A 22,258-nucleotide genomic window follows, 5' to 3' on the forward strand; every position below is an offset into this window, starting at 1 on the left:
GACGACTTGATGGGTGCAGCACAGCAACATGGCACAAGTATACATATGTAACAAACCTGCACGTTATGCACATGTACCCTAGAACTTAAAGTATAATAATAAAAAAAAAAGAAATATATTTCTTACTCATCTAAATAGCCCATGACAGTTTCAGGTCTGTGGAAGGGCCCTGGTCTACAGAGCCTTGCAGGAAGCCAGGCAGAAAAATGTTCTACTATTTTCAATACGTGATTTCCAAGGTTTTCCTGGAAATTGTCCTGTAGTGAGCAGGTAAACATATTCTGGAGGATCGTATTAGGCATTTTCATGAACCATCTTGAAATTATGCCACTTCTACCTCTGTAACTAGAGTTCAGTCACATGGCCTTACATATCTCCAAAGGAAGCATGCTCCAGGCACATCCCTAAGAACCCAAAAAAAAAAAAAACAAGAGAAAGAAGAACTAGCCTGTTTCTACCACAGAGTCTTTGCATGTTATGTTCATTACAATACTGGCTTTCAGCAAATAGTAGAAAATAAGCAGGTTTGTGTTTGCTGTACTTGTGACAATTTATGTTACTGATTCTTCTTCTTTAAACTTATGTGAAGTTTTTTGGTGACCAAGAGAATCCAAGTCTTTATGAGGCAGGTATTATAGATTTATAGATTCTATTCCTGAATGCTTAACAAGGTTACACTTGTCTCAAAATCCAAATGAATATTTTTAGAGATCCAGAAAAAATCTCTTAGTCTGAGCCAGTTTCCTGATTGCAAGTTTACATTATTATATATATATTTTTATTTTCAGAATCCACTTATTCTGTCTTCTGTTTTATAGCAGTAATATTTAGTCCAAAGATAATATCCAGACTGTGCTTAAGAGTCTTTTTTTCACAGTCACATGATGTTTGATTTTATAATTCTCAACCTACAGATGAGAAAACAAAGACTTACGAGATCTAAATAATTAGTAGTGCATTGCTGAGCAGGAATTTGAAGTCATGTTTGTCTCTAAAGTCTATATTTATAACAACAGTTTATTTTTCTTTTATATTCTATTTGCCCGTTAGACTCTATGTATCTGGAGGGCAGAGACCTTACGTCTGTCTCTGTATCAGAGGATATGATACAGTGCTTAGTACATGGGGCAAATGTTCTAGCACATGGGGGGTGCTCAATAAACTTTCACTGAATGAGTGAAAATATCAGAAGTTTTTCTCATGACTCAATATCACCCTAAAAACTCTTAGAAAAGGTGTAATCCATCCACAACCTGAGCCACTACTTCACTGCAAGCTTTAACTATTAGTATGAAATATGAAAGTACCTCTTTGAAAATAAGCTTTGAGAAAACCTTTATTGGTTTTATAAATTTTGAAATTGCAAATCTAATAGGAAAGAGATTAGATGGAGGAAGAGATCCATCCAGCTCAAGAGATGGATTTTACAGGAATTCCAGGATTTGTTTGCAAATTGCTTTCTATAGAAAGTTCACCGTATGCCCCAAATAGGATTAAATGTATTGCTTATGATACATTTTATGAAAACAAACCTTAGGTATTCATCTGTTTCTTATTGTAAATGGAAAATTCATGGTACAGGTAGAGCTTTTCATTGCAACAATTATAACAATTGTTATAATTATTATAATCATGATTAAAATTTCTCCTTATCACACCATTGCAATTATAACTTTTTTGTTACCTATTTTGCCCACTTAAAATATCTATAGAGGTAGAAGCAAAGTATTAAATAGAAACTACATGATGTCTTTTAGAGGAAAACAACATATAAATATAAAATTTATTTTTTGTTTAGTTTTATGAATTGACATTGTAGTTTGTGATTTGCAAAAGCCAAGAAATCTTGGGGTATTTCGAATCTCCATTATAGCCTGCATTAATTTTTCCTTTCATTCAACCTACCAGTCATTTATTTTTTCATATATTCATTCCCACAGACTTGTATTGGGCATTTTCAAATTGCTTGTTACTCCCACTTCTAGGTATCACTAGCAAGGTAAACCTGCATAAAATGTTGTCCATTTTCTTGGAAAATTTGCGTTTCAGTGATAGACACAAAAAGGAAAGAATTGTGATAGGGCAAGATAAGTACTAAAATAGATGTGTGTACAGATACCGAGTCACTAGGGGAGGGAGCTGGTGATATTGGTGGTTGTTTGAAGCTTCAACTACTAGTATGAAAGACAAAACACAAACACACCGCACACATATATGTATATAATTCTTCCCTTTGATTCTGAGCTCCTGAATTTTCTGAGTCATGTTTCATCCATTTTTTCATTGAACACAACACAAAAATCATCCTTGCACATATTTTTAACTCAACAGATATTTACAGAATTGAATAAATGTATTATCTTTGTGTAAATAATCCTTTCTTGATTTGTCAACAAGATATGATAGTTGTGACAAATATCGGTTCTAGCTAGTTCTGAACTACATTTCACCATTTGTAAGTGGTGTGACCCAAGCAATAAATATGTGAGTTATTGTGTTGCCAACATTTGGCTCTGAGGATACGGAAATGAATACTATGGGTCTCACTCAACAATCCCCCAGCTTCTCTTGTTTCCTTGTTCACATTTTCAGCTCTGTGCTGGATTAAACTGAGATTTAAATAAGATTTTAGGACTTTCTGTAGGAGAAAAGGTGACTTTTTGTTTGTTGGTTTCCTTTGGGATGGTTGACACATTGTGAGTGCAGCCAGGCTCACTGTAATTTATCAGAATTCCTTGAATGAGAGTTGATTCCACAGTGAACTCAGAGAGACCCCATTCCCAGAGCTTCTGTCTTGTTTGTTTGCCTGTAGGGAGTGCTGACTGGGAGAAACAAATCTTTGTCTCTTAGGACAAAGGCAGCCACAACCTAGCTTGGGAAGAAACTATCATTTATAATTTGTAAACTCCCCAAAGTGTTGCTGAAAAGCCTCCAAGTGTTTTCTGTATTTGGGTCTGTGATGGTTGCTTTATATACTACTGTGACTACCTACACAGAAGAAAGCCAGTTTTAGGAACACAGTGAAAACGTGAGCCCCTCTCAAGCACAATATGGTTGCATAAAAAAATGAATTTTCTGGCTTTAACTATAGACCTTGCACAGAGAACAGAAATTTGCAGCCTAGGTACCAACATGTGATATGACCTGGTTATTTCCAGCGAGTTTCTGGAATCGTCTGTGAAAAGTACAGTTCTCAGGCAAAATGAGCTTCTCCACTACTTTTCTCATTTTTCAGGCAAGCCAGGGATTCCCTAGTGTCTCTGGGAAAGTTGTAGATATGTAACTGTCTGATTGTCTTCACTGCTTTTGAAAGACTCCTGTGCTATACAGATAACTTCTGCCCTGCTGAATCATGGAAACTCCTTATCATTTCATTTTGGGAATAGAAATATCTGTGAATTGAAAAAATATTTGCACATCATTCACCGCTTCTGTTCTTCCTAGAAATTTTCTATTGAATTTAGGGCTGAAGGAGTTACTTTATTTGATCAGATAATTTATCCTCCAACTCAGGTGGTGAAAGGGAAGTAGGTGTAAACTAGGACTTTTCCAGGCAAACCAGGACATATGATTGCTGTGGTTGAGATGCTTCTATTTGTGTATCTCCTGATTTCCCAAAACGCTAACCATGGCTATAACCTAAAGTATTGTCCACAGCCTATTGGCAACAGGATCTGTGTTAATCATGACTAGTTTTTCTGAGAGCTTTGGAAATAAATATCAGAGGTAGAATTGGTTGCTGCATTGTTACAGAGAGTTATCCTTCAGCCTAACATAGAAAAGTCCTCTCTATAATCAGCCTTCTGTTTATATGTGTCTCTCTTGTTCCCTGGTATTCAAAAAGCAGTGGGCTGATTCTGTCATTTAGAATAAGCACTTTCCGTCCAAGAGCCACAGAGCTTAGTCATTTCTCTACTTGAAGTTTTAAAGTTTTTGGTGATCCAACATATGTCCCAGAGAACTTGGACCTTAAAAATTTGAGGTATGGCAATCTACATGGTGACTGGAAATTTATTTTCTGGGAATTTATAATAAACACACACACAGTCTGACTGCAATATCTGAAGATCCTATACAAATATTAGGCCCTGGGGACTGAGGGCATTTAGAAGTCTAAGGGATGATGTATGTGAAAAGATTTTATGGGCTGAACAATATGTGCTACAGAGGAAGAAGGTGGTATTTGAGTTGGCGTCGCACAGTATGAGAAACTACACCTTTTCTCTCTTTACTTGGCCAGAATGCCTTGAGATCAGAGTATCCAGTTTCAAACTAAATTAACAGCCTGGTGCACAACACAGGACTTGTCAAGATATAGAACCAGGGGAAGCTGAATGCCCCTGAACTGATGCCTCTAACAGGGTCCTGTTAAAAGAAATTGCAAAGTACATTTTATTCATTATGGGTTAGATTCCAATGTTTAATAATTAAATTTATGTTCATATGAGTCCCACATTTCAGATATTTCCAAGAGAAGTCAAAGAAGATTCCCAGGCAGCGGTAGCTACATTCTAAGAAATAACTACTTGGAGAAATTCTGTAAGAATGAACTGAACCTGGTTGAACAATTGACAATTCTCTTTTCCGCAGTGGTGTCAACCTCCTTCAGTGCAGAGTCAAGGCTTTGTGCTAGAAAATCTATACATGAACCAGGTATTTGGTGATTCTAAAAAGCCAGAGCCTAGAGAAAAACAAACAAATAAACAACAACAAAAAAAAGCCTAGGAGACTTCCTTTCCTCAAGAATGAATGAAGAATGAGAATCTCTGATGGACTAGCATAATCCATCCATAGTTTTAAAAGAAATAGAACAATAGTTCCCAAACTGTGTTCCCTACAACACTAGTTTTGCAAGATATTAAAGATATGTCCAGAAAAGGTAGTTATTAGCTAAATAAATTTGGGAAACCATGCATATTATCAATATTATCCAAAAGCTTTGCAGGACATATAATTATGACAAGTCTCTGGGGCTGTCATTTAAAAAATCAGTTTAATAATATTTAATCCAGAGCTTCCTGAACTTATTTGTTCATAAACATTTTCAAAGGACACACAATAAAATCTGGAATTACCAATTTAGAAATGTTTAATCCAAAAAAGTCATATATACCTAATACCAAAACTGTGCCAAACACCCTCAAATTAGTTCTTATTCAGAGACAACACAGCCTTTGAGTTAGGATTTTTTGTGACCATAAGCTCTCATTCATTGTTCAGTACAAGAGAAAACATCCAAGAATGAAGCTTTCAATTCGTTTGAATTCTGGAAAACATAGGATTTGGTTCTTCCAGATGACTTTCGTTGTAGGTGACTGAACAGTTTTAATTGATATGTTGACATGATGAGCATGTTTTAGGCATTTCCTGAAAGGTTAGTGTCAAAAGAAATTAATATCCTGGTGGGCTTGTGTTTTTCTCTGAGGCAGATATTGATGAATGTTCAGAGGGAATCATTGAGTGCCACAACCATTCCCGCTGCGTTAACCTGCCAGGGTGGTACCACTGTGAGTGCAGAAGCGGTTTCCATGACGATGGGACCTATTCACTGTCCGGGGAGTCCTGTATTGGTAAGCAGCTTTCAGGCGTGCCCTCCAGCCACTCGGGCCTTTGCAGGAGGTGCAGCTTGCTTTGGTACTCTGTTCAGCTCCCAGTGTTATGACCATTCATTGGTTAAACGCATCAGTTTTCAAGTTTTCTCCCTCTACAATTCAGGGCTTAGGCCAGGGATCATGCAATGTGGTGTGCTAGAATTTTTATATAGAAACTGTGACAGAGGAACAAAGCCTGGGACTGTGTGTGATGGCTGTGTTCTTTCTAAGGAAAACCTTAGTCTTAATTATTTCTAAGGAAAACCGTGATGACTTACTGAAATTTTTGACAGTTTGAGAGGCAACTGTAGAGATGAGGAAATATTAAATAATACTGGATACTGGATTTAGAATAAGAAAGTTTAGTTTGAATCTCATCTCTTATACTGCAAATGTCACTATAGTCTCTCATCCTTCATCTGTGTATATGGTAAAAATGGGGTAACAATATACATATTATTAGGATTAAACGAGAATACCACCTATTTAAAAACTGCAAGATTTGAATTGGTGCACATATATGATACAGTTGCATTAACATTATTGTTGTTATTGCCACCACCATCATCTCTTGAAAAGTCTCCTTTATTGGTTGGGTCTCTCCTTGTGGTTCTGTTAAACACTGATCTTGGGAAATTAGCAGATGGAATTATTTACCTTCAAGACCTTACAACTTTCATGAAAGCCACACAACTGCTCAAAAACATAACTGTTTCCATGAGAACCTTAGCCAATACAATTTTTTCATGTTGTGTCACCTCTGTTGAATTCTTAATGCTGATTTGGACCAACCTAGGGGGCAAGCATTCTGACCTTGGGTTCCCAAAGTTCAGCTTGCTGAATTAGAAAGTGGGAATTTGATTTTGAAAATTTGTTTTCTCTGCTTAGGGGGTGTGTGTGTGTATGTATTTTTTTTTTCCTAAAGGCTGCTGCTGAGATATAGTCAGTGTTTTTTCAACTTCTCCACTGATGTTGATGTAAAGCAAAGATGAATTACAGAACAATGGCCACGTGGCATGAATTATTCCCCAAAGTCTTGACATTAGTGTTGAGAGGCATGTAGTGTAGTTACTAAAAGCATAGACTTTTGGGCCAGATGTTGGCAGTCAAATTCCAGCTCTGCTGCTTCTGTTTACCATTGGAAAATTTTTATCTAGTCTGTACTTCAGCTATTTCATCTGTAAAATAGAAATAATGTTTATATCTTATTGAGTGTTGTGATAATTGAATTAATATGTTAAATGTTCAAGAAATGTTAGCTGTTATTTTAAATGTCACAGCATATTCAGCATTCTACCCCATACTCTTTTTTCTTTACATATTGCCAGGTACTTCTGTACATATGCAGCTCATTGTAAATCAATGTTATATGAATAGGAACAGCTCAAATGGCTATTGTTGAGGAATGAAGATGATAGAATATTAACATATGACATTAAGCATGGTGACTAAAAGAAAATTTTTATTTTTACAGATCATATTTGACATCATTAAAAGAGGAGACTCTTAGATTTTTTAGTGCACAAAGGACCTTAGAGACCAGCTAGTTAAACCAATTTTATTTATTTATTTATTTTTTCTAGTTTTAAGTTCAAGGGATTCATGTGCAGGTTTTTTCCATGGGTAAACTGCACATTGCTGAGGCTTGGTGTACAGATAATCCTGTCACCAAGGTAGTGAGCATAGTACATGATAGGTAGCCTTCCAAACCTTTCTTTCTTCCCTCCTTAGGCAGTCCTCAGGTGTCTTATCTTTGTGTCTATGTGTATTCAGTGTAGTTAACCAGTTTTATAACTGTTAGGACCTGCCATGGGACGGCACACTTCTCTGCCTTTATGTACGCTGTTCCTCTGGCTGGGATGAAACATGATGATTCACATATGAATTTCATTTTCCTAAATTTAACTCATGTTTCACCAAGTCCCCATGAAGTATTCTTTGATGCCTCCCAAAGACTTGTCACTCCTCTCGTCTGCTAACTCTAGACCTTTTTCCTGAGTGAATGTTTCAGTAGCTTCACTGATACAATATATTTGCTCTCTGACTAGACTATGACCAGCGAATGGGCTTTTTTCTTTTGTTTCTTCAGTGAGACCCTTTGGTGATGGTTGTTTAATAAATGTGAAAATGCAATCGTATCATACGATCAATAAAGAAACTCAGTCTCAGAAAGGTGACACCTCGTTCCCAGCCACATAACTGGTTTGGTTACAAGTGGAGGATCAGACCTAGGTCAAGGGAGAATCTAGGAACAGTTTCAGTTTATGCCTCTTGTTTCAATCTTACCCGTACAGCCCTATCACCCTCATAAATGTCCCTGGCACTTGTCCTGGTTCTCATTTCTCTCTAACATGCTGCGTGACTTGCCTGAAGGAGGAGGTGAAATTCCTGCACTCTCAAGGAGCCTCTTTCTTCATCTACAAACTGATCCCTGTTTTGCAAAGGAAAACCTCAGTGAACTGGACTCCTTGGAGTTGGAGTTGTTTGGATTAGTGGCATTTTAAATTTGAGAATAGTCTGAATTTCCTTTCATTTCCATGTTTTTGGGAAAATATTTGTAAATGATCCTTCATAAGGACAGAAATCTGACCCTCACTTAGTATTTCTGTGGTAGTTGGGAATACTCTGTTGGTTCAGAATATTTCTTGGACAAAAAAAAAATGTAAGTCAGATAGTGATACTTTCTTATTATGGCCTTCTAATGCCTTCCCAATGAACGTAAAATAAATTTCTAACTTTATATGACCTTCATGGTTTTAGACGATATTGTTCCTGCCTGCTTCTTGGACTCATTTCCTGTATATATATAAGTCTTTTTGATCTTTTCATGCCTTGAACATGACAAAAAGCTCATTCCAGTTTCAGGGCCTTTGCCTTTACTGCTCTCTGTCTGGAGCTCTCAACACCTCTCTTGTTGTATGTGCCATGTTATTTAGGTCTCAGACAAATGTTACTTCTTCATGGAGACCCTCCGTGACTTTTCTCTGAAATAATCCTTCCCTACACTTTGTTATAATACTCTCTTTTATGTCTTTTTTAGCATTTTTATTCACATGCACATGTGTGTAATATTCTCTTGCCACAAGTGTACAAGTTGTTTGAGGGCAGAGACCTTGTTTGCCTTTTACTACTCTACTCCCAGCCCCTAAGATAATATAGTCAAAGAGAAGGCATTCAGTGCACATGTGTCAAATGATTGAAGGCATGGACATTCAAAACTGTATCAAGTCAGATTTATTTTCTATTTTGTTTGATATAACTAGTTGTGTTGTGTAGATTGTGGTGCATGACATAAGATGTTAAATATCACAAAACCATGAGTCTTTTATTAAAAAAAAAAAAAGTTTATTATGAAAAGCCATCATACCAGCACTGCCTTGGGTCTTCTGGGAATATGGTTATGAACAAGTTAAGATGTCTGTTCTTGAGGGATTAATAACCTGACATATTCTGGATCATAATAACATAGCTTAATGGCACTGAAAATGAGCACATCTGAATAAACCCTAAATAATATCAACCACTAATGCTTACATTTAAAAGAAATATCAGCATCTAAAATAACTCTTACAATTTTTTTAAAAGTGGTTTGCAACGTGTACTCAGCTATGTTTTTTTCTTCAGACAATGGCATATGTTATCATCTAAAATGTATCAGTTGAGGCTTTTAGAAGAATAGTCTCATGTCACTCTATGTCACTTTTTGTCAGATGAGGATAATAGCACCTTCACTACTGATTTTATCCATTACTGTAAGCCTTGAATAATATTGATATCATAAAGAACGGCATGCTTACAAGATTTATTTTATGAGAAAAAAATGTTTAAGATTTGCCTTTTTCTCTTAAAATGTAACATATGATTGAAGAAATGACCAGTCCTAGTATTGCAGAGGTAGACAGAATCACTATTCTTGAAGAGCTTGTCAGAGTTAGTCTCTTCTGTCTCTCTCTGTCTTTCTTTGTCTGTCTCTTTTTAGCTTGTATATCTTTATAATGCCAGGAGAAAATAGTACACAAAAATTTGTAAATTAATATTTGTGGAAGAAGATGATGACAGTGATTTGTTGGTACTGTAGGGTACAATGCACTCTGTGCTTTGATGTACTGGTAGGAGTCAGTGATTCTCAGTTTTAATATAGAAGTTGTGAGCAATTGCTCTTTTATCTAGGCATAGTTATCTGTGTCATTTAGAAATGAGAAGAAGTAATATATAATTAACAATGGCATGCATAAACAGCAGTACTTTGCATATTTTAAAAATAAGATTCAGACTCCTCGGAATGTCAATCAGTTTCCAAAATATTGCTCCCACAAAGGAAACTTTATTTTCCTCTGTTCGCTAATATACTTTGCATAAATACTCGAACCTACTCAAATTCTTATTCTGCTCTTCCCAAATCCTGCATTCTCTTTCCTCTACTCCTTTGCTTGTATGCTTTTGCCTGACTATCCTCATAGCCCATTTCCATTAGTTAAAATCCTGATGAAGTCTTACTCTGTAAAGCAGGGATTCTCAAAACTGTGTCATAGATTCATTGGAGTAGTGAAATGGGAGAGTTCCCTGTCCCCCTTTGCAGGACTTGTGACAAAAATGTGGCTTGTCTGATCACCTGCCATATGCTCCCGAACCCCTTACAGGAGCGGGGAGTACACAGATGGGCAGGTGCAGGAGCTGGGGCAAGCACTTCTGGGCTCTGGCCCCACAACAGCATCTAGGGGTGGGTGCCTGAAACTCCTGAAGCCCAACTGGGTGTGTGTTACAGTATGTTCAGATAGCTTTGCAGTCCATAGGCAGCTTAAGTATTAAATGGCTGAGTGGACCCTCTGCCTTTTCACAGAGGGCCAGTGCAACAGCTTTCTGTATCTCAAGCTCTTGTCTGGTGTCCAGGAAAAATCAGATCACACACAGACTTGAAGGATAGTGAATGTGGGGTTTTATTGAGTGGTGGAGGTGACTTTCAGTGGGATGGATGGGGAGCTGGAAAGGGGATGGACTGGGAAGACAATCTTCCCCTGGAGTTTGACCGTCCAGCAGCCAGACACTCCTCTCTGAGTGTCCCCAGCCAAACTCATTTCAACATTCAGATGCTCCTTCTCTTCTCTCATTCCCTGCTACTCTTGCTGTTTGTCTGTTCATCTGCTTGTGGAGCCTGGATTTTGGGGTTTCTATGGGTACAGGATACCCATAGATACCCCATAGGGTGTACAGGATCCCGGGTACAGGATACCCATAGGGTGTGGTGGGCCAAAAGGCAACTTTTGGGTGTGAAAACAGGAATGCCTGTTCCCATTTAGGGCCATGGGTTTCCAGATTTGAGGTTGGGGCCTTTGCCAGGGAGCTGCCTTTTTCTACTCAGTATTTCCGTCTCCTGTCCATATCAGCAGCTTTTTAAAAACTACCTGTAATGGGGCATCACACATCCTGGAGATTCACATTCAGTTGGTTTGGTGTGGGACCTAGATTGACATCATTTTCTAAAATTTGTTTAAATTTATTTTTTTAATTCATAATATTTTTGCATATTTATGGGGTACATGTGATATTTTGCCACAACCATAGAATGTGTAATGATCAAGTCAGGGCATTTGAGGTGTCTATCACCTTGAGTATTTATCATTTCTATGTGTTGGGAACAATGCAAGTCCTCTCTTCCAGCTATTTTGAAATATATAATACGTTGTTGTTAACTATAGTCACCCTACTCTGCTATCAAATATTGTAACTTAATTCTTCTATCTAACTGTATGTTTGTGCCCATTGACCAACCTCTCTTTAACACCCATTCCCCAACCTGCACACCCTTGCCAGTCTCTCGTATTGATCATTCTCCCTACCTCCATCAGATCAATTTTTTTAGCTCCTACACATGAGTGAGAACATGAAATATTTACCTTTCGGTTCCTGGCTGTATTAATCTGTTCTAGTACTGCTATAAAGAACTACCTGAGACTGGGTAATTTATAAAGTAAAGAGGTTTAACTGGCTCATATTTCCATAGGCTGTACAGGAAGCATGGCTCAGGAGGCCTCAGGAAACTTACAATCATGGTGGAAGGTAAAGGGGAATCAGGCTCATCCTACATGGCTGGAGCTGGAGGAACAGAATCAAGGTGGGAGGTGCTGTGTACTTTTCAACAAGCAGATCTCATGAGAACGTACTCACTATCGTAAGAACAGCAAGGGGAATGTCCACTCCCATGATTGAATCACATCCCACCAGGCCCTTCCTCCAGCACTGGAGATTGCAATTTGACATGAGCTTTGGGTGGAGACACAAATCCAAACCATATCACTGGCATATTTCATGAAGTCATTTAAACAAAGACTACAAGTGATTATTAGAAAGACTATTTGGCCAATGTAGAGAACTACTGTCATTCAGTTCTTCTAGTAATAACAATACAAATTTCTCCCCTCTTATTTTTCTTCATAGCCGTTTATTTGCCATTCTTTTATAGAATTTAGCAGATTAATGTTCTTAATTACATCTTTATCACCTACAGTACAATTGAGATTTTTTGGATACATTTCTATCAATTAACGTTGAATTAAATTGTATTGGTTGTGCTTTTTATTTAGTTATGAAATAAAATGATTCATTCACAATAAAGCCCATATTGTTGCTAGAGACACACTCAAAGATGACATACAGCTATTCTTATGGGATGGAACACCTGTTGGCATTCCATTATTATCTCCTTTATAAAACTTAGTTGGGTGAAACAGTCTCCCAGACTCTAGAGCCTGCTCTCAGGCCACTGTAAATGGCACAGTGAGGATTTACTTCTCAGAGTACTGCCGAAACCATGGTCACCATGCAAAGCAGTATGAAACAACCAGAAAATATTCCACAGAAATCCCTTGGGAAAGAAATTTCCATTTTATCTGGTGGATGTGTCAGGAATAATTGAAATGGCCTAAGAAAGATTTTGCTTTGACTGCTTCTGCTCAGTGCCTGTTTTCCATAGGAGTGGAGATAAAAAGGGATAGAACCTGGAGGTGCTCTATCTATAAATGTGCCCTCAGTGACAAACCTCACTGAAGGCGAGGGGAGTTATGAAGCCTTAGCAGGCAATACTGTGATGTAATGAGAGGCAGGTTTTAAGGACATAAAGCCTGGATTCAGTCCCAAATTGGCCTCTTTCTAGCCGAGCAGCATTTGGAAAGATATTTAACCTTTCAAAGCCTTAGTTTTCTTAGTGTGCATTGATTAAAATAAAACTTACAATAGAACTTTTTCTAATATGTGTTTTTATATGCAAATTTCCTGACAAGTATTATATAATAGTCAACGCTTAACATCCCTCCACCTTAGTTCCCTCACCTGTCACATGAAAACGATAATAGTAATACTAATAAGACATAACGTTTATTGAGAGCTTACTTTGTGCCAGACATTGCTCTCAGCAATTTACAAAAGCATCAACCTCATAGGCTGCTGTGGAGTAATCATGACAATTAAGTGAACTAACAAGGGAAAGCAGCATTCAGCACTTAGGTTTTAAGCATTCAATAGATGTTATTTTCATTAACTGAACAACTACATGATGTGCTAGACACAGAACCAGGTAATTTCATGTATTTTCTAATTTAATTTCACAATGACCATGGGAGGAAAGCCCTCTTACTGTCCCCATTGTAAAGGTGAAGAAAATGTGAGCTCAAGGATAAAGAGAACTTGTCCCAAATTCCACAGCTGATAAATGGCACACAGAAGTCATAATCAAGGTGTGTTTGATCCCAAAGCTTCTGTTCTTAATATGTTCACACTGTACTGCTTTCTGGAAGGGAGGAGACCAGTGATGGACTCGTAGCTAGGGGAGATGTTAGCCAGAGCAGTTGGAGATCGAAAATACAAGGCAAAGGAAGCATGAGAGAAAACAGGTGAGACCCAGATAGACAGTTACAATATTATCTCCGTGTCATGAGCACTAGGAACTTATTTTATTCACTGGACTCAAGGGATGTGTTCTGGGGCCATCTGTCTGAGCCATGGGCAGGATGACTAAGTGACATGTTTTTGACAGTTAATCTGAAAGCACCTCAGCCTTGATAATAATACTGCTGGGATATCCACTGATGTCATTACCTTCTTTGCATTTCTGGTGATGTAATCCAGAGAAGAAAAAGGAAAGAAAGGGTGGGGGATAAAGAGAATGAGAAAATGATAGGCAGATTTTTAAACCAATGTTTTAAATGTACTTATTTATTTATTAGGCACTGCCTCTTAAAAGCAATTAGAGTAGTATATTCAAGAATCACATGTTCAAGAGTTATTTAAAATACAAATATTTGAAAACTAAGGAAAATATATTAACCAATGATAGTTATCAAAGATGTTCATAAATATCCTGGCAGTCAGAGCAAAATAGGAAACATGAGTATATAAATTATTCTAATTTAAAAGGAAGTTGCATACATAATCATCAAGAAGTAAAGTCTGTGCTGTTTTTTCTATTCTAGAGAAGAGACATGTCAGGGTGGAAAAGTACCTTCGTGGACCAGGGTATTTCAAACCAAGAAAGTTTAAGAGACAAGGCATAGACACTAATCCCAGGACACTCATGGATTTTCTCTCTATGCTAAACGATAAGACCCACCCCACACATCAGGTATTTTTTGGTTAAATAGCATGCCACCTTTCTTTGATAATATATAGTGTGGTCTCATTACTTCAAAATTGTTGTTTTCAAAGAGCTTTACACCCAGTTTTATCAAAGAACTAAATTCCCTATTATTGAAGAGCCTTGCTTAAGGCAGATGCCACTTAGCCATAGAACTGTATGGACTCAATGTGAAGTAAATGCAAGCAAGATTTTGGGAATCAGAGGGCCTCAGTTGCATGACACAAAATTGCCACATGTCACTAAGAGTTTCAGAAGGACAGAGAGACCAAGACCCAGACACCACCTCAGTATGGAATGGATATGGAAAAGGATCAGTATTATCAGGGTGCAGAATGGGGAGGTTAAGAACATTTTGCAACATCTAATAGAAATGGTCTTCCGGGTCCCCCAGAAAGCACCTTACACTGGACACACAGTTGCAGATGATAAATCAGGTGAGAAATGAGTCCCATCAGAACCCCTGGAAGCTTGCCTGCTCCTTTTCAAGTCTTGCCATACATAGATAAGCCTGGAGCTATTTAGCATGTGGGCTAAATTGGACACATTTTAGAGACTTCTCTGGGAAGACAAGTGCACCTCCTCAGTTTCGATGATAATCACTTCACAAAGTAACATCAGAATAGAGTGCATTACACTAGACTCAGGCATGAGCCCAAGGTTCATTCGTTACCCACAGCCTAGCTAGGCTGACAGAGCAAGCCTGTAAGTTGTTTTCTATGTGTACCTTCTAGGAGTTTAGAAACATTTCTGGGAGTTAGTCTAACAGAACCTCAGACTAACAGTAGGGTCTATCCTGTAAGCTATTCCCAACCTGTTTATTATCTTTTCAGCCGCAATGTTTTGAATATCTTCCTAATGGCAGCTATGACTATTCGTAAAGGAAAAAATAACTGCAACTTTGGACCATGACATGAAGCAATGCAGGTATATGGGGAGCCAGGGGAATTGCAATTCTAGTTCAGGTGAAGATCACATGGGCAATAATGATAAGGAGAAAAATTAGAAAACTACTTTAAAAAACTTTCACAAGTATTGGAATGTTATTGTAAGTATTATATCCTTAAAAATACCCTACAGTGGTCTTAGCACTAAGCTAGGTGCTATGTAGGATGCAGAGAATTTATACCAAAGGGACTTTAAAATTCCATGTTGAAGACAAAAATAATCAGCATACGTAAAACAACCAATAGCCTTCTGATATAGGTTATACTTTAAAATATGGGGTCAATGCTATAAAATATATAAGTAATTAGGGAAGGAAGTGATTTTAGAGAATATCAAAGAACAGTCATACCAGAATGCTTGAGGCTGATTGGACTTGAAGGATGGAGGGGTTTAGGTATTTTATAGGTATAATAATAAAAGTAAATATTAATATCTAAGATTAATTCATTACTTCATGTTCTAGGTACTCTTCTAAGAGCTTGACATTTCTTTACTCACTTTATCCTCAAAACAACTCCACTAGGTAGAAATATTTATGATTTCCATTTAATGGATGAAGAGCCTTTATTTTATATTGTGAATGCTCTAAATCTATTTAGTCATAGAAACCTTTTCTCTCCTGGGCATCTTGTGGATTTGGTTTCTATTATCATAAAATATACTAATTGAAAACTTGAGAATGAATATAGCCTATTCTAGGAATTTATAGAAAACTGTATTTACTCAGTATCATTGAATAATGAGCTGTTTCAGATAAGGTTTTTTTTTTTTCTTTTTTCAGTTCTGCGGCAAAAAATGATTGCATACACTACTTGCTCTATAACTATCAGAATGTTTCTACTATCTTAACTTTGGTGTAAGGATAGCCTTCCAATATATGTCTTTTTGTCTATTACCTTTTAAAAATGTGGTCATTAAAAATGAGAATCACTCAAAACAGCTGTTGATTATTGAGTGACGTTCTAGTGGTTTATTGAGGTACAGCTCGTTGGTCCCTATGTTAAATGTTCCCAGTCATAATGTTTTTGACAAACATATTTCTCTTTTACATAGATATTTTATCTTCTTTCCACACTGTCAAGCTAATCTCTACTTTTAAAAATGACATTTAGGAGGTTGCTCTCCTTTCCACTCTGATAAACTAAAGAGTTGGTTATGTGATGTCTCAGACAACAGGACCTCAAAGTCCCAGAAGCCTTTGGGGATAAAAAAGGATTGTGAAGCAGGATTTCACAAGTGCTGGATGACAATTTTGTATTCTGTGAATTGGTCTGGTGGGAGTTCTGAGAAAAGGAAGACATGGGCTGGGGACTTTAAGGCTTTATTGGAGAGATGGAACTTGAAGAGCAAAGAGTTGGGTAATACACAAGGAAAAGATGACTGTGTTCCCATAAAAAGGTGCTTTGTAGTGTGGTTATGGTTTTAGGGTCCTTTCCTCACTGTGAACTTGACATGTTTTGGAAAACAAGCCACAGAGAAGCTTTTTAGTTTTCTGAACAAGACCTTGAAGTTTATATGCAAATTGTTCTTCATAAGTTTTAAATGTCTTTTTTCTTTCTTCCTGAATAGCTGGCAGTCTCAACTGAGTGAAAATAGAATGAGAGGGGGCATTTCTAAAAAACAGGGTTTCCTCAGATCATATTACTTCCTGTGAACTCAGTGCCTCTTGTAGCTTCAGGCAGTAATTTTAGAAGTATGATACTCAGAACAGCATCATGGGAGTTGCCTGGGAACTTGTTAGAAATGCAAATTCTACACCACATTCTAGACCTTCTGAATCAGGAACTCTGTGGGGAAGGGCCTAGTGATCTGTGTTTTAATGAGAGCTCTCATTGGTTGATTCTGAAGTTCACTGAAGTTTGAAAATACTGCCTTGGGGTTTTCATTGAAAGCCCTCAGAACACTCTGAAACTGTGTGCAAGCTTGTGTATACATGTGTGCCTACATATTCTGGAGGAAATGGAACCATAGTTTTTCCTGGGATCTTGGCCACTGACAGTGTGCGAACCACTGTTGAAATACCAGGATCCAGTCTCAATGTTTCCAGTTACCATTCTAACTCTGATTTAACTTATAAGTATTTTCTTCTGGGAGATTTATAATTCAATCTCGGGGGAGATTCATTGCTTTCCTTTCTCAGTTTCTGAGCACTCCTTGATACTGAATTGCTTGTAGTTTCAGCTTCCTGCCTTTTTGAGACTCGCTGTGAGCAATTGTTTCATTACAGAAACTCCTGGCTTGAATGTGTTAGAGCCAAAGATCATGTCTAAGCAGCAATTCAGAGTTCATTACTGATATGGTATGGCCATGTCCCCACCCAAATCTCATCTTGAATTGTAGCTCCTATAATCCCCCTGTGTCATGGGAGGGAACCAGTGGGAGGTAATTGAATCATGGGGGAGGGTTTTCCCATGCTACTCTTGTGATATAGAATAAGTCTTACAAGATCTGATGGTTTTATAAAGGGCAGTTCTCCTGCACACACTCTCTTGCCTGCCACTATGTAAGAGGTGCCTTTGTTCTTCCTTTGCCTTCACCATGATTGTGAAGCCTCCCCAGCCATGTGGAACTGTGAGTCAATTAAACCTCTTTTCTTTGTAAATTACCCAGTTTCAGGTATTTCTTTATTAGTGGCATGAAAATGGACTAATACAATTATCTACAATTTCTTTGAAATGAATATTGAATAGTTTTTTGTTCTTACTCTGAGATTACTCAAGCTGCTGTGAAATGTTTACCTGTGGGTTTATGAGCAGGGAATATTAAACTGTAGTACTCAGGCCAATTAAAGCAGTGTCAGCATAAAATCACTAGTCATTTGTTAAAGGAGCATTTATTGAGAGGGTCTGGTCAGTGTTAGTCCCTGTACTAAGTCTTAGGCATACAGAGAGGAATATGACACAGTCTTTCCAGTCTGGAGTGGGGACAGTGGAAGTGGACAGGGATTTGGAGAGCCTGTATTGTGGACCAGCTAGATTATAAATCAGTTAGAAAAAAAAGACTCTAAGACAAAAGTGACTAACTTCTCATGGAGTGGGGATATTTGGGGATGGCAATGTATATGGTAATCTTTCACAGAAAATATATTTGCGCCAGGTCTATTGAATGAGAAGAATTTTTTCCAGGTGAAATACTCATTAAGGGATGTATTCCAGGAAGTGATAGCAGCCTGATTATAGATGCAGTCATGAAAGGAATCTAATTGTATTCCAAGGTTGGTGAGATATCCAGTGTGGAAGAAGCACCTGCTTCATCCACAAACCCTATATAGGTTTGACATAGGTGAGGAATAATTAGACCACAGCCTTGCAATAGAGGCGGAGACCAGATTGTGAAGGGTAGTGTTTTCTAAACTGAGGAGTTGCAAGTTTTGAATTTTATTTCATAAACCAGTGTTATATAATATTGTTATGAAAATATGATCATTTGTAAAAAAGTCATGATTTTTAATATGCCATATAGTTACACAAATGTAATAGTACTCCCCATAAAATTTCAGATACTCTATCATAAGTATATCAATGTGGTTTTCTGCATCTGTTTCTGCTATTCCTTTTGCTTCAAATGACTTTCTTCTGAAAAAGTGAAGCCCTCAGAATTAGCCAGCTATTGAATATAATCATTATCGAGCAACTACTATATGTTAAATGTCCTAAAATTCTCATATTGAACCTTCAAGTTTGGTACGAGTTCCTGCTTTATGGATAGACAAACGGAAGAACAGTGACATCTGAACTTTCTCATTGCCCCATAGTGAGTAACAATTTCTCAGCTGAGAAATTGTGAAAATGACTTCCTAAAACTGTTTGGGGACACATGTAAGTCAGAGATAGACTCAAATACAAGTTTCTGTCAATTCCTAAATATACAGTCATGGAGTAATTGAAACTGGATCATTTTCCTGCTAAAAAAAAACCCTCAGGATAATGAGAGTAGCATTATTAGACTATTCACTTAGCTTCTCTTCAAGGAAGAGACCATGGCAGAGCAATAATGCCATTGTAATTAATGGTCCAGGTAGTAGAAATACAGAGGAGTCAATAAGTGGCATTATGGGGTAAATGGTGAGGATTCTATCTACTCCAATAAATTGTAATACTTTTTAAATAGAGGCCTTGTTTTAATCATTTTATCATTGCCTTTTATAAATATTAAGTATCATTAATATTTAGAGAATCAATGTGTAGATTGTCATGTTGGAGATTGTATTAGTTCATTTTCACACTGCTGATAAAGACATACCCGAGACTGGGACAATACTAAAAGGCAGAGGTTTAATGGAGAACTCACAGTTCCACCTTGCTGGGGTGGCCTCAAAATCACGGTGGAAGGCAAAAGGCACATCTTACTTCTCAATAGGTGAGAGAGGGAAGTGAAAGCGGAAACCCCTTATAAAACCATCAGTTCTTGTGAGACCTATTCACTACCATGAGAACAGTATGGGGGAAACCACCCCCGTGATTCAGTTGTCTCCCAGTGGGTCCCTCCCACAACACATGGGAATTATGGGAGCTACAAGATGAGATTTGGGTAGGGACACAGAGCCAAACCATATAAGATATTTACCATCTAGTCTTTGCATAAGGTTACTATGTTTGTATTCTACAGAATTGGGAGTCAACCATTGTGTGATGAGGTGGGACAAGCATGGCTTTTAGTTAGGATGCCTGCATTTGTGTCCTCACAAAAACTTTCTACTTGTGTGGCCGGCCCTGGGCAAGTTACTTGACCCTTGTTACTCTTTCTATACCTCTTACACCGCTAGCATTGCTAAAAGCGTGCTGCTGCATACAAGATAACACAAAAGTAGGAGAGGAATTTTACTGTACTCCATGGTTTCAGGAAAATATGATTTATATGTAAATAATCCTGATATTATTAACTGGAAGACAAAAATAATTTTTAAAATAGAAATATAAAACTTCAAATATATTTTATACTAATATATAACAGGGTTTATGAATATCCAAGATTCCAAGTGAGTGTTCACTCTTTTTGCCATGGAGATAATTTTGGTAGAAATGTTTGAAAAGAGGGGCACGCCCAAGATGGCCGAATAGGAACAGCTCCAGCCTCCAGCTCCCAGAATGAGTGACACAGAAGATGGGTGATTTCTGCATTTTCAACTGAAGTATGAGGTTCATCTCACTGGGGCATGTCAGACAGTTGGCGCTGGTCTGTGGGTGCTGCCTGACTTGCAAGAGCTGAAGCAGGGTGAGGCATCCCCTCACCAGGGAAGGGAATTCCTTTTCCTAGCCAAAGGAAATTGAGACACACAACACCTGGAAAATCGGGTAACTCCCACCCTAATACTGCGCTGTACCGAAGGTCTTAGCAAATGGCACACCAGGAGATTATATCCCAAACCTGGCCCAGAGGGTCCTACGCCCATGGAGCCTCCCTCATTGCTAGCACAGCAGTCTGAGATCTAACTGCAAGGTGGCAGCAAGGCTGGGGGAGGGGTGCCCACCATTGTTGAGGCTTAAGCAGGTAAACAAAGCCACTGGAAAGCTCGAATTGGTTGGAGCCCACCACAGCTCCAGGAAGCTGGCCTGCCTCTGTAGACTCCTCCTCTGGGGACAGGGCATAGCTAAACAAAAAGCAGCTGAAACCTCAGCAGAGGTAACTGCCCCCGTCTGACAGCTTTGAAGAGAGCAGTGGATCTCCCAGCACGGAGGTTGAGATCTGAGAACCGACAGACTGGCTACTCAAGTGAGTCCCTGACCCCTGAGTAGTCTAACTGGGAGACATCCCCCACTAGATGCAGACCAACACCTCACACCTCACACAGAGGGGTATACCCCTGAGACGAAGCTTTCAGAGCAAGAATCAGACAGCAACACTTCGCTGTTCAGCAATATTCTGTCTTCTGCAGCCTCCGCTGCTGATACCCAAGCAAACAAGGTCTGGAGTGGACCTTAAGCAAATTCCAACAGACCGACAGCTGAGGGTCCTGACTGTTAGAAGGAAAACTAACAAACAGAAAGGAAACCCACACCAAAACCCCATCAGTACGTCACCATCATCAAAGACCAAAGGCAGATAAAACTACGAAGATGGGGAAAAAGCAGTGCAGAAAAGCTGGAAATTCAAAAAATCAGAGCGCATCTCCCCTTCCAAAGGAACGCAGCTCATTGCCAGCAATGGAACAAAGCTGGACGGAGAATGACTTTGACAAGTTGAGAGAAGAAGGCTTCAGTTGATCAAACTTCTCAGAGCTAAAGGAGGAACTACATAACCAGCGCAAAGAAACTAAAAACCTTGAAAAAAGAATGTATAAATGAATAACTAGAATAATCAATGCAGAGAAGACCTTAAAAGAACTGATAGAGATGAAAACCATAACACGAGAACTATGTGACAAATGCACAAGCTTCAGTAACCAACTCGATCAACTGAAAGAAAGAGTATCAGCAATTAAAGATCAAATGAATGAAATGAAGCAAGAAGAGAAATGTAGAGAAAAAAGAGTAAAAAGAAATGAACAAAGCCTCCAAGAAATATGGGATTATGTGAAAAGACCAAATCTATGTCTGATTGGTGTGCCTGAAAGTGACGGGGAGAATGGAATCAAGTTGGAAAACACTCTGCAGGATATTATCCAGGAGAACTTCCCCAACCTAGTAAGGCAGGCCAACATTCAAATTCGGGAAATACAGAGAACACCACAAAGATACTCCTTGAGAAGAGCAACTCCAAGACACATAATTGTCAGATTCACCATAGTTGAAATGAAGGAAAAAATGTTAAGGGCAGCCACAGAGAAAGGTTGGGTTACACACAAAGGGAAGCCCATCAGACTAACAGCAGATCTTTTGGCAGAAACTCTACAAGGCAGAAGAGAGTGGGGGCCAATATTCAACATTCTTAAAGAAAAGAATTTTCAATCCAAAATTTCATATCCAGGCAAACTAAGTTTCATAACTGAAGGAGAAATAAAATCCTTTACAGACAAGCAAATGCTTAGAGATTTTCGCCAACACCAGGCCTGCCCTACAAAAGATCCTGAAGGAAGCACTAAACATGGAAAGGAAAAACCGGTACCAGCCATTGCAAAAACTTGTCAAAATGTAAACTCCATTGATGCTAGGAA

The 22,258-nt window shown here is 38.2% G+C and overlaps 1 protein-coding gene across 1 annotated transcript in view; it reads left to right on the forward strand.

Moving 5' to 3' along the window:
- LOC105530677 (protein kinase C-binding protein NELL1) overlaps positions 1-22,258 on the forward strand; it is a 315,608-nt gene that overhangs the window by 263,775 nt on the left and 29,575 nt on the right. Inside the window, exon 3 of the mRNA XM_011968316.1 lies at positions 5,430-5,570. Within this exon, the coding sequence (XP_011823706.1) occupies positions 5,430-5,570 (141 nt within the window). The remainder of the gene's footprint in view (positions 1-5,429; positions 5,571-22,258) is intronic.

The sequence above is a fragment of the Mandrillus leucophaeus genome, unplaced genomic scaffold, assembly GCF_000951045.1.
Source record: "Mandrillus leucophaeus isolate KB7577 unplaced genomic scaffold, Mleu.le_1.0 Scaffold839, whole genome shotgun sequence".
Taxonomy (NCBI): domain Eukaryota; kingdom Metazoa; phylum Chordata; class Mammalia; order Primates; family Cercopithecidae; genus Mandrillus; species Mandrillus leucophaeus.